Here is a 13967-nt window from a genome sequence, read left to right as displayed (position 1 = left end):
TTTTTTTTCTTATGACTTTGTTCGATTTATCGCGGATCTGGTTTTTCTTTAGCATATTTGATTTTTGGCACAACATTTAATGAGGATATCCTAAATCTATCGAATGTACACATCTAAGTTCAAAGAATTTTTAGCAATATAAACGTACACATTAATGATATATAATAATGTATTATTAAGATAAGACTCTAGATTGATGACATAAGTGTAATAATAATGTGAGTATAATAATAATGTAATAACGTATTTATAAATTCTTATAATCTTAACCGAAAGTATTATAAAATCTTGTTAAATACGTGTCACGATGTAATTAACGAACTGTGAGGAATATAGTTTTACATGAAGATTGTTTTAATAAGGCAGGAAATTCGACATCAGTAAATTATCCCGTATATTTTAATATGATAAAACTGTTATATATAATAATTTTTATTCTGCATAAAATGGAAAATTCTTAAGATCATTTACTCAGCTATTATAGTCATGAATTGTAAGTAAATATGACGCGAACAATAGCTAAATAATACGCGCTTTCGTTTATCTGTCAATTTATTCTCTTTCTGTATTTTTCTCTTTGTAATCTCGCTTCTGATGGTCGGTGAGTGTAGCCGGATCATGTTTTCTACATTGGACTCAGAAGATTCTCACTATTAACAAAAAGCTTTCTAGGTACTTTTATCTCCTTCTTCACGTTCTTATAAAGTAACCTTTTTTAAACAGACGAAAATTATCTAAGTATATCTAAGTTTTTGATCTCGAACACATTTATTTTCCTCTTCTATTATTATTATTGTTATTATTATTATTATTGTTATTGTTATTGTTATTGTTATTGTTATTATTATTATTATTATTATTATTATTATTATTATTATTATTATTATTATTATTGTTATTATTATTATTATTATTATTATCTAATAATTATTCAATTACAGTAACGCGAGTTAGAAATCGCTTTGTTACAGCAATGTTACGATACGTAGCATGTCATCGAAGCATGATGTTATAGATTTTTTTCTTACAACTTTTTTACTCAATCTTATATAACGTACAAAGATAATTTTACAATCGACTCATTAACAAATAGGATAAAATGTTTGGGGATAATGTTGTTAGTAGATATAATCACGCACGCGCAAGTATACTAGGTTTTTGATAAGTGTGATAAATTTAATACAATAATTTGATTTGTATTTAATATTTGCAATCGCAATAATGGCGCTACAAAAATATTTTATTTGAAAAAAAATATACGATAGAGTTCATATAATATCTAACACAACTAATAGTTTATTTATCAAATTACGTATAGTTGTAAAGTTAGAGGAGTCGTAGTTTACTCCGTTCTATTTTGCGTACAGAACACACTAACAAAAACTCACGTTAATAGATTAGTATATAAACCTGCATGCATCTCTAGAGATGTTACTTTAAATCAATATTCATCGATAAGGCAAATAATACACACACACACACACATGTATACTTATATAAATATAGATATAGATATATAGATATTTCGAAATTTCAAAATTGTTGAACATTTTGTATGCTTTTCGAAGCAACAGCATCGAAGTACGTCGTTTGCTGCCTGCCTGCTTGTTTGCCTGGCTGCTTACACGCCTGTGCTCTTATTTTGTCAAGTTCCTGCCTTTTCTACCTATCCGCCTCAGTCGGATCTATTATCGAATCTATTACGGATCTAGTACGGTCTATTATCGGATTATTATACGTTTGAAAAATAAACGTGATTGTTGAAATGGGAAAATTTAATCTTTCGAACTCTATCGATAGTAGAAAGGATAACGAACGAGTTGTAAAGAATATATATCTGATTTCAATAATTCTATTTTACGTGGAGAGACGATTAAAAATTAAAAATTAAAAGTAAACAAAAAGAAACAAAACGTATCGGCTTGACTCAGACCGAGGCGGAAGGGTCTATCTGCAAAAAAAAAGATAAAAGATATGAGATAAGAAGATGAAGAGAGATTTATCGCGCCTGTCGCAGCCATTCCTTCTTCGCATTCGGTTCCGATTATGACAAATCCGAATACGTTGAACATACGTAGGCATACAACAAGTCCGGGTTTTTGGTGCTACATATCGTCCCACCTACACGGTACCACAGGGTCCAGTGGCACCACCGCGAAGACATCGGCCTCATCATCGTCTGATCCAACATCAACAAGCTTTAACAGTACCAGATCAGCATACGGATCATCAATCTCAGGAACAGCAACAGCAACAACAACAACAGCAGCAGCAGCAACAGCAGTGCCAACAACAAACTCAAGAGCAACAACCCAGACAACCCTGTCCTACCTACCGAAACACCTTTCAGAGGTGCCAAGAGGGTCAGGCTCAGGACCCGATGGGCCCTCCAAGACTTTAAACAGATTTCTCCGAGGTAAATCCATCAGAGGACCACCGCAGAGCATCGTTGGTGTCCAAGGAGCTGCTGCTGACAGTTGCCTCATTCGAATGGCTTTTATCTTTTCTTCTTTTTCTCTTTCTTTTTTTTCTTCTTCTTTTTCCTCTTCTTTTTCTTCTTCTATTATATTATTTTTCTTCTTATTATTATTTTTTATGCGAATTCTACCTTTTCTTCAAACTTTCATCCGCTTAAACTCCTCTTTTTTCCTCCCCTTCTAATATACCTTTCTCCCTTTATCACTATTTCCTTTTCTTTCTTTTTCTATATCTGACAAAAGTTCTCTTCAAAGTATCAATTTCTTCGGATTTCGAATTCTAGTCGACTTTTCTGTCCTCCAATTTTCTTTTTCACATGGATGTGCGCGTGCGTGTATGTGTGTGTTCTCGCACTCTGTGTCGTCGTACTAGCAATGAAGAGTATGTTGTGGAAACCAACCCCCCCCCTCCAAAAAAAACGAAAGAAAATAATATTACAACATTTTCATGAATCGTGCAATAGAGATCATTGTGCAAAAATCGTTGTCGTTAAATATTTTCATAATTAGGATAAATAATTTCATCGGTCTTTACTTTTGTTTCACATATTCGGGAGCTAATAATTATGTATAACAAACAAGTACGCAGGCATGCGTTATATCAAATGCTTTATTTAATGAAATTCAATGTAGTGATACAAATAGCAATGATTAATTATCATTGGCTGCCGTTGCTATTTATTGAGATTATGCTCTCTCTAGTGACGTTTTATCATTATAAATCATTGTGATACAAATTTTTTGCTATTTTTTCCTCTTTTTTTAGTATTGCGCTATAGTATTACGATAATTTTTTTTATTTTAACAAAAACATTTATATCATTTACGTCGCTATCCTACTGCGATTATTATCCTTTCCAAGTGCTTACATTTTTTATCATTTCATTAATATTATTACATTTATTACTACTACTGCTACAGCTACTATTGTTGCTATTCCTAGTGCTGTTGTTGTTGTTTTTATCATTATCATTATCATTATTATTGTTGTTGTTGTTGTTGTTGTGTTGTTGTTGTTGTTGTTGTTGTTGTTGTTGTGTTGTTGTTGTTGTTGTGTTGTTGTTGTTGTTGTTGTTGTTGTTGTTGTTGTGGTCGTCGTCGTCGTCGTCGTCGTCGTCGTCGTCGTCGTCGTCGTCGTCGTCGTCGTCGTCGTCGTCGTTCTTGTTATCATCACCCCCCCCCCCCACCACCACCATCATCATCATCATCATCATCATCATCATCTCATCTTATCAATATTATTGTTATCGTTACTATTATTATTATTAATTAATGTCATCGTGTTATTATTATTAATATTACTTACATAATCATTACGTATTTCATTCGATCGATAGCAGGGAAAGAAAGTTCCTTTGCTATTAGTTTCAATATTTCTTATCGCTATATTATAGTTATATGTATTATTATTATCATCATCGATATACATAAAATATATAAAGATACATTGAAATGTGACAAATGCATAACTAATTAAAATTTAATACCACGGTTCCATATATATGTGTGTTAAAATTTGTATTATTTATTTATAACTCATTTGTTACATTTCAATCAATACTATGTATAAGTGTGAAGCTTATTCGTATATTATTAGCTTTAATTGGTAAAATTGCGACGCGTGTATAATACGCAAAGTATATTTATGATTAATTTTTTGTTACTAATAGTCGCTCTTGCGGTTAATAACAATACTTAGTGATAATTGCTATGCGAAAATCACGAATTTTGTAAATGTTTTTGTTGCTTTTTTGATACGATTATCGTTTGTGTTATTTTTATTTTTGCCATTGTTCACCTTCATATTTTTATTGTTTTCTCGGTATTACCGAAAGAATGTATTTTCACAGGCAATCATTTCTAGATACGAATGGAAGGCAATATTTCGTTTCTTTAAATAATTTGTATTTATTTATTTATTTATTTATTTATTATCGTGCAGAGTTCTTATAATAATCTACATTTCACATTCTAAGATAACTAAGCGATGCTTTGAATGTTTTTCACTAAAAACAATTATTTATCTTGTATATCGATTTTTATTAGAATTAATTTTTTTTTCAGGTAGTGATTTATTGACCAGTCTTACGACAACCTTTGATCGTAAATGGAAGTCACTCGTGAATCCATCAAGTCAAATTATTCAAATGCCCGTAGAACCTGCATCTATCGACAATATTGAAATTTCAGATGATCAAAAAAAGCAAAGGGTTGAGGACCTATCCCAAAAGAATCAGCAAACGGAAAAAGTTTACCGCGATCCTAGTCTTCATAGATCATCGATCGATAAAAATCATTTTCTTCGAGCAAAAGACGTAAGATCATATTATGTATTTTATTTACGTGTAATTGACAAAGATATTTATTAATTTTTATTTTTGTACGACTTTAGGAGGCATTAGAAAAAGATACAGATTCAACGGTTACCGAAGTACGCGATACTGATGCAATGACTACGCCGGATAACGATCGAAATGTAATCAAATTAGAAACGAAAAACGTTCTTAATCATTTGAAAGAAACTATCGCGATAACGGATTCTATTAAAAAAGAAGATGATAAAAAGAAAGAAGATATCGATATAGCTCATGCTACTGCTACAAAAGAAGGAAATGGAGCGTCAACTTTTCGCAAACCTAGTGATATGGATAATAAAACAGAAGAGAAAAAAATTCATGATCGAGAACTCGATTCAAATTATTCGAACAAATTAGAAAAATTCGAAATATTAACAAATACCGAAGAGAGATCACGATTGAAGAGATCCGAATCATTGAATAAAAGATCAGAAAATACTTTTTCTAAATTGAAAAGATCCGAAAGTTTAAACAAACACTCTGAGAGATTAGCTTCACCGACAAATAGTAAATTGAAACGTTCGGAAAGTTTGAACAAACATTCCGACAGATCCGAGTCGCCTAATAGTAAGTTGAAGCGATCGGAGTCTTTGACTAAAACGGAGAAAACTGAATGTAACATCAGTAAAAGACGACAATCCGTTAGAAAGGACAGTGCTACGAAGTTGAAGAGGAAAAACGGGATGCCAGAGAGATCAATTAAAAGAAGACACACGGTCGGTGGTACGAAGGACTTTGATAAGGTTCACTGGCTTGATAATAAATTACAATCAGAAGCAGAAAGAGTTATTAAAAATGATTACAAGCCAAAGAAAAGTCAACTGAGAACAAGTTCACCCGATCTAAGTACTAATCGCGTCAATGTAGCAGACACTAGCTTTTTGATCGAAGTCAGTTTTCGTGGTCCTAGTAACGTTGTTTTTAATGTTACTAATGCACGACCACAATCCTTGCCAGACGCCAATTTAGCATCGAAAGTTTTTAAAGTACCTCTCGAAAGTCACGTCTAGATACTTCTATTCTATTAAAGTATTGCCTGCCATCGCTTTCGATTGATAATGCCACGTGTAATTAATCGCTAAACGAGCCATATCAAATTCGATATCAGATATTGATCAAATATTTTTGCATAAACTCCGAATCATCTAATAATTATCAATTTGTTCAAAATATATTGTAAATGTTTTCAAATTCACCGAATGTAGGTATTCCAAGTATATAAAAAATTACTCATGCGTGCCAAAGAATTCTAATAACAGTTTTTTAAAAAGTAATCGATATTTAATCAATATTTTTTATTGCTTTTGTTCAAGGAACAAAATTAAAAATTTTAATAATTTTTATAAATTCAAATTGAATTCTTGATTTTAGATTTGTATGTGCATCACTTATCGTTTGCGAATGAATGAAATGCTAATACGCTGACCAAATCATTTTATCCTAATATTGTATTATGTTATATTATATAAATTATATTATGTTATACTATATACTGTACTACAGCTGCATTGAGTATTAATGCAGTATGCATATAATGATATTCCATTGGTAAAGAAAGTTATTTGACTTTTTATAAGAGAAAACAAAGAAAAAGTAATATAATATTTCCAAGACAGCAAGCAATAATCTTGCTTCTGGTATTTATATCATGTCAATTATCCAACACATCATATTTGTGAATTGTGATTGAGTAAATTTGTGTGCGCGCGCGCGCGCGCGTGCGTGTGTGTGGGCAGTGTTACATACGTACGTTATATATGATGTATGTATGTATGTATGTATGTATGTATGTATGTATGTATGTATGTATGTATGTATGTATGTATGTATGTATGTATGTATGTATGTATGTATGTATGTATGTATGTATGTATGTATGTATGTATGTATGTATGTATGTATGTATGTATGTATGTATGTATGTATGTATGTATGTATGTATGTATGTATGTATGTATGTATGTATGTATGTATGTATGTATGTATGTATGTATGTATGTATGTATGTATGTATGTATGTATGTATGTATGTATGTATGTATGTATTCATATATTCATATATTCATGTATTCATGTATTCATGTATGTATGTATGTATTCATGTATGTATGTATGTATGTATATTATATATATAATAAACGGCCCGCACGAACGATAGGATAATTTTATACCGTGACGTTAGTCTACTTTTAAATTTATATTTTAATAATCGATTTGCATATTTGTGAGCTTCTCGCATATGTATGGTAGCGTTAAACTTGGCTTTGTGTCACAAGATCCTTGTAAAGATGTAACGTTTAGCATAAATAACAAAATTTTTATGCATTTGTCTCCGTGTTGAAAAATTTGTACATATTATATGTACACATGCGCTAAATCTAAAGGTATGCGCTAATATAAAGGTAAATGATATAGTGAAAGTATGAAATTCGTGAATCTTCGAAAATATTATCTTATACCCTTCTCTTTAAAAAAAAAGAACTTGCTTTCAAAACAAATAAAAAACTAGTTAATTTTTCTATATCTTCTCACATAAAAGTATACACCATGTGATAAAAATGATTACGCGTCTATCTGTACACATATTATACAAATCGTTATACTATATTTTCGACGCGTATTACATAGTTTGTAATCAAGATTATTTTAATCTACGTGCGAGACTGCTGTTATGGTATTTTATAGTCTAGTAAAGGCTTAAGTTTATATATATATATATATATATATATATATATATATATATATATAGACACACACACACCGAGAGAATAATATGATAAACGTCTGTTCTAAAAACATGAAGAAATCTAATCTATGAAAGAGAACTCGAAGTTCTTAACAACATGCGAGGATAGAAAATGTGTTGCAAATAATTTTAGGTTAATATATTTTAATCTTATGGAAATCATAAATACGTATACTTTGGAATCATAAAGGGAAAGCTTGCAACAAGAATTTGAAATTTACTGTTATATCTCTAAATCGCATTCGCCATATAAAATCAACTATATTACAGTTGTATTCTAAAAGACCAATGTACACAAATAACATCGCGTTTTTTAACATTAGTTTCACGTTAAGCTTTCACATAAATTACGTCACATATAAACGCATATATTTTCGAAGTGACGGTAAGATTTATCTCTTGCCGAATTTTTGCACTTTAAATATTCTCTTAGAGGGATTCTGCCCTTGATGTATGCGCAGATTTGGCAATCACCTTGATGTTTATGTATTTCCAATAGAAAACAAATTCTTTGATGCATTTTCTTAATCACACGCGAAAATTTTTTCAACAGTATTTTCGGATATGTGATTTAAGAAGACGAGTGACTGGGGACCAGAATGAGTACTCCAATTTACTCTAAAATAACTCGATAGAAGCAAAAATATCTAAAAGTAGATTCTGAAACTTCTTAAAATCCTTATCGATTGTTGCCTTGCATTTTCGATATATTCAAGAGCAAATACGAGTCGCTCAAACTGGCCCTTGAATTCCACTTACGTGGAAGTTCATGTTGAAATAACACTTAGAGATCGAGTGTAAATACGAATGTAATTAAATTTCGAGGGCCGACGGTATAATATTTATTATAAAACAATAGTAATCGTGATTGTGTTATTTATTAATTACTGCTTAAGTCTATTGTTCGTAGAACTCTGTAACGTTGGACGGATAAAGGCATTGAATTTGTAAATAAAACCTTCCTATGAGACACACAGAATCTTTAGTGAAACTCACTCGAGTGAATTTGTTTGAAATTCAAATATTATCCCGCCAAATATGACGATTCAATATGGTCGTCGATTGAAACGTAGAATCATTGTACACTCGAAGAAATGCCTTGAATTTGAATTTGTAATTATAATTATGCGAGTTCTATATTAATTTTATAAACTTGTATTATTTGGAAGTGCAATAAATTGATTTGTCTGCCTTATTCAATAAAATTATTGTTAAGAAAGCAGACGAAGCGATTGTACATTCAATTGGGACGATTACTCGTTGATATTAAATGGATTTTTTTCGTTATTAACTATCTGTAACAGAGAGTTAGATTAAAATGAATGTTATACGTAATGATAATGCGGCTTCGTTAAGAGGACGAACTAGAGGTAGAGGACGAGGAAAATTAAGAGAAATAATAACAAATGTTTTACCAAAATATCGTATGTAAAAATTTTTTTTACTTTTTGTCAATTAATCAGAAAAACGTATCGTATGTTAATTAACTTTTTATTAATAATTTCAATAGGCTTTGATTTTGGAATTCGAAAGCCATTGGTCGATCTATGCCCCACGAATTCAAATATTTTGAAAACTACAACGCATCGCACGCTAAAAAGTGCATCCACGTCGTCTTTTCTTCCAAGTTCGACTCGCAAAGGAAGTTTAGGGTAATTAAAAGTTTAATCATAATCTTTTTATTTATTTTTTTTTTAATAGAATTTTATAATTATTTCACATATAGATCAAATGCCACGAGAACACCAGGAAGTAACACATCCACGGAATCTTGCGTGATACTCGGTAATTTTATAAAAAACTATACAACAAAGTATAAAATGTATTAAGTATATATTCTATGATTTAATTTTGTATTTTATACTTTATCTCTCTCTCTTTTTCCCCCTCCCTCTCTCTCTCTCCCCCTATCTCTCTCTCTCTCTCTCTCTCTCTCTCTCTCTCTCTCTCTCTCTCTCTCTCTCTCTCTCTCTCTCTCTATTTCTCTTTCTATCTCGTTTCCTAAGAGTATAGAAAATTATTTTAGAATATATAGCTAATTCCATTTGACTGTCAAGTTTCTGAACTAATTATAGAGTATACTCTTGTCGATATATAAATATAACATCCATATACGAATAAATTATATACATATATACATAAATATATGCATATAAAGTTTTATATATGTATATGTATATGTGTATATACACGCACACGCACACGCGCGCGCGCGCGCACACACACACACACACACATATAAAATACATAAATGTTGCCTATCGTCAGGAATATTTACATATATTCAAATTTTCTGATTATACAATTTGTAGCAATAACATCCGGTCGTGGCGAAGCAAGAGGAGAAGTTGGAATAGCTGCGATAGATATTCATCATTCTCATTTAATTCTTTGTCAAATGAGCGATTATCAGACATATATCAATACCTTGACAAAAATTTACATATTTAATCCAGTGGAGGTCAGTAGTAAAGTATGAAATAATAAAAGAACATATTTAAAAGATCTATGATAACTTTAGATTCTGATGCCTGACACTATTTGCAATGAAAGAAGAAACAGAAATAAACTGTATTGTTCTGTCAAAGAGAAATTTCCTAATCTATGTATCACTCCAGTATCGAGAATTCATTTTAATGAGTCTATCGGATTGGAACGTGTAAAAACTCATTGTGCGAAAGAATACTCGACAGTAGAATTATTTTTGAAACAAAAGTAAAGATAGAAATTTTTCTATAAAATATAATAGAATTAATATTATTACAAATATTCAATATCTAATATCAAATATTGTAGATATTACGCGTTAGCATCAGCATCAGCTTTATTGAAGTATATAGAATTTATTCAACATATCGTTTATGCACCAAAATCGATCAGAATTGAGTTTCAAGGCTCACCCAATACCACTGTTATAGGTAATTACAATAAAAAAATCAAATATTTGTATATCCTGCGTTTATATGTTAATTTTTTTTTCTATTTTATGTAGACATAGAAAGTGCACAAAGTTTAGAATTAGTTGTGTCTCAATGTGGTCAACCAAATGCTAGCCTTTTGAATTCTATGGACCATTGCGTTACACCAATGGGTAGAAGACTTTTAAGAGCATCTATTTTACAACCTCTTTGCGACGAAAAAATAATAATAGAACGTCAAAGTAGCGTTACTGAATTAATGTCGAATCGTTCATTATGCAATCTTGTACAGGTAACGAATTTCTATTAAATATATTGTTATGATATCGTGGCAATACTTATAATTATTTATTATTGTATTGTGCTTTTTTCTTTAGCCTTTTGTAAGAAGATTGTATGGCGCGGATCGTCTTTTAAGTCTTTCTATGATGACTTCACAAAACAATACTGTACAAAATGCAGAGAGAAATTTAAATTACGTGCTTCTGTTAAAAAATTCTCTTGACATTGTGCCAGAATTGCGAGAAGCACTTGAAAGTGGTCAAGCTCTATTTTTTACTAAAGTTCGAAAAGTATTATTTTTATTTAAATTCTATGACTTGTTAATTTCGTTATTATTATAAATGACTTCAAATTTATTTTAATACATATTTTCAGAATTTAGAGAATTCACAATTTGAAATAATGAAAAATAAAATTCTAGAAATAATACATCCTGATGCAAAATCTCTAGTAGGATATACATCATCGAACATGCAACGATGTTTTGCTATTAAACCTGGCATTAATGATTTATTGGATATTGCTCGACAAACATATTGCGAACTTATAAGTGATATGAAAAGTCAGCATGATCGATTATTAAAAACACGCTTTAAACATGATACTTTTTTTTATTTAACATACTTTTTTTAATATTTTTTCAGCTTTGGTGGAAAACTTAGCGATACAATATAAAATGAATTTATCACTAGAATGCAATTCATCCTTAGGATTTTATATTTTAGCAGAAATATCTCGTCATTCAGATTTCCAACCCTCTGATTTACCATCAGATTTCGTTCAAGTAAATAAATTATATATTACAGATGCTTAAATTCTTATATATCGTTTTTTATGTTCACATTTCATTTTTAAACAGGTACAAAAAAATAAAAACACCTATTCTATGACGACAAACAAATTATTAGTATTGAGTCATCAGTGTAAAATTGCTTGTGAAGATCTTCATATAATGAGCAACACGTAAGTCTTTTTAATCGTATGTTAAATGAAATGATTTAGTATACAAATCTTTCTCTCTCTCTCTTCCTCCATGTATTATATTAATTTAAGATAAAATAAAAATAAAAATTGCAGAATTTTAAATGATTTGCTTGTAAACATTCGCGAACACATCGGCTGTCTTTATCAACTAAGTGCTGATGTTGCAGAATTAGATTTAATAATCTCTTTGGCTTGTATCAGTTCATCTCCTGAATATGTACAACCAATCTTTGGACCAAGATTAGAACTTATAGATTCATTACATCCTATAATGGGAATATTCGGAACAGAACGACCTGTACCCAATGATGTGGTATAAATTTTAATATAAAATATCTCATTGTGTTAATATGCTTAATAATTTTAATAATGTTGTAGAAAGCATCAATACCTTACAATCATCATACCATAATTGGACCTAACATGAGTGGTAAATCAATTTACTTGAAACAAATAGTTTTATTACATATTATGGCACAGGTAGTACAATTTTAATCATAGATATATAATTATTACTAATAAATATATTTTATTTATTACTTATAATTAAATTATTTTTTTAGATTGGTTGCTACGTTCCAGCAAGAAAAGCGGAATTCAGAATTACCGATCGTATATTTTGTAGAATATGTTTTCGCGATGACATAGAATGTAATGCTTCCACCTTCGTTGTTGAGGTAGATAAATAATACGATTTAATAGTCATTATTCATTTTATATGAATAAAATGAATTAATTTAATTGTTTTAAGATGAAAGAAACACAATACATTCTACAATCAATTACACCTAAATCATTAGTGATCTTAGACGAGCTTTGTAGAGGTACCACTGTTGAAGAAGGTTCATCTATTACATGGGCAATATGCGAAAGACTATTGATTACCACCGCGTTTACTTTCAGTGCGACACATTTTCGTTACCTCACCAAATTAGCTGAAATATATTATAATGTTACAAAGTGTGTTATTTTTTTTATTTTTCTTGTTTTAATTGTATTAAAATGTTTTTCTAGAGATATTAATATACTAATTAATTAACAGCCATTGTTTCAAAACTGAAACTAAATATATAGAAGGTTTAAACGAAGCTAGATTAATATATACACACAAACTAATGGTAGGTGTAACTCCCATTGATAATTATGGTATTGCATTAGCCGAAGTATCAGGTCTTCCGGTTTCTATTACTACCAAAGCTCGAGAATATGCAAAAAAAGAAGTTACAATAATGAAAGTAAGAAAATAACTATAATCAAAGTGATTTTTAATAAGAGGCTAAGATATCTATTATTAATAATTATATTTATTACTTTTAGAAAGATGATTATTTTATGGAACCGAATTCATGGGAGAAGACATGTTATAATCGTGTTGCAGAAATATATAAACTCATAGAAAATAATGAATTCAATCGTAAAAATATTGTTAGTCTTATACATGAACTTGATGTTTGTAAAACAGACGAATTTAGAAAAATGCAACAAGAAGACAAAGATTTGTGTAAAGCTTTGGAAAGTTTTGAATCAGTTCAAACATCTAATTTAAATTGGCACAATATGGAGCTCTCTCCTACAAATCGAGTAAATGATATAGCAACTTACTTTGACGTTAATACAAATTTTATGATGGAAATAAATCTGAGAAAAGAAGCAAATATAGTGCAGAATTCAAATAAACAATTTGGAGATATCACTGATAAAAATCGAAAAGAAACATTTGCAGGACAATCTTGGTTCAGAAAAAATACTGATTTAAGTACAATTAAACAAAATCCGAGCTATGTTACACGCTCGACACATATGTCTCCTTTCAAAATTAATGAAGCCGGTCGCAAATTAACAACATTGATAAATACAACTTCTAAATTATTGTTTAACTCAGATGAATCGTCAAAAAAGCAAACAGATTCAAATACTTCTAAAACCTCTTTACGAATTGAACAATCGAATAACGTCGATAAGAAAGATTCCTTATCTATTCAAACTATATCAATGATGTCCCCATCAATTTCTTTCAGATCTTCACAAGTTTCTCAACTTCATAAATATTCTTTAATGGAATCAGATTTTGATCCTTCTTTATCAAGAGCGTCTATCCTAACAGATATAGCAGGAATTAATACTTATGATAAACAGCTAAATATTTTTAAAAACAGTGAAAATAACAAATGTGAAAAATTAGAATTTTCCTAATAAAATAAAT

General features: G+C 30.1%; 2 protein-coding genes across 13 annotated transcripts in view; both read left to right on the top strand.

The window, feature by feature from the left end:
- LOC122627518 (rho GTPase-activating protein 21) overlaps positions 1–6391 on the top strand; it is a 27940-nt gene extending 21549 nt beyond the window's left edge. For 9 of the 12 annotated variants that reach the window (XM_043808656.1, XM_043808657.1, XM_043808658.1 and 6 more), the window contains 4 exons: positions 612–672; positions 2079–2416; positions 4542–4792; positions 4870–6391. In XM_043808656.1, the coding sequence (XP_043664591.1) occupies positions 612–672; positions 2079–2416; positions 4542–4792; positions 4870–5844 (1625 nt within the window). In that variant the 3' untranslated portion in view covers positions 5845–6391. Of the gene's footprint in view, positions 1–52; positions 764–2078; positions 2417–4541; positions 4793–4869 lie in introns of those variants that run through there. The other 3 variants (XM_043808664.1, XM_043808665.1, XM_043808666.1) reach the window with 3 other exon arrangements.
- LOC122627519 (mutS protein homolog 4-like) lies at positions 1467–13967 on the top strand. Its single transcript, XM_043808667.1, has 18 exons — positions 1467–1486; positions 7584–9004; positions 9091–9232; positions 9307–9365; positions 9893–10041; positions 10102–10295; positions 10377–10498; positions 10573–10790; positions 10876–11070; positions 11156–11342; positions 11425–11564; positions 11640–11743; positions 11858–12077; positions 12143–12244; positions 12328–12441; positions 12516–12724; positions 12807–12999; positions 13082–13967. Exons 2-18 carry the CDS (start codon positions 8899–8901, stop codon positions 13955–13957), a joined length of 3330 nt encoding a protein of 1109 aa, XP_043664602.1. The 5' UTR covers positions 1467–1486; positions 7584–8898; the 3' UTR covers positions 13958–13967.

This window comes from Vespula pensylvanica, chromosome 3 (assembly GCF_014466175.1).
Source record: "Vespula pensylvanica isolate Volc-1 chromosome 3, ASM1446617v1, whole genome shotgun sequence".
NCBI lineage: Eukaryota > Metazoa > Arthropoda > Insecta > Hymenoptera > Vespidae > Vespula > Vespula pensylvanica.
The sequence above is the reverse complement of the archived record's forward strand: the minus strand, read 5'-3'. Positions and strand labels throughout refer to the sequence as shown.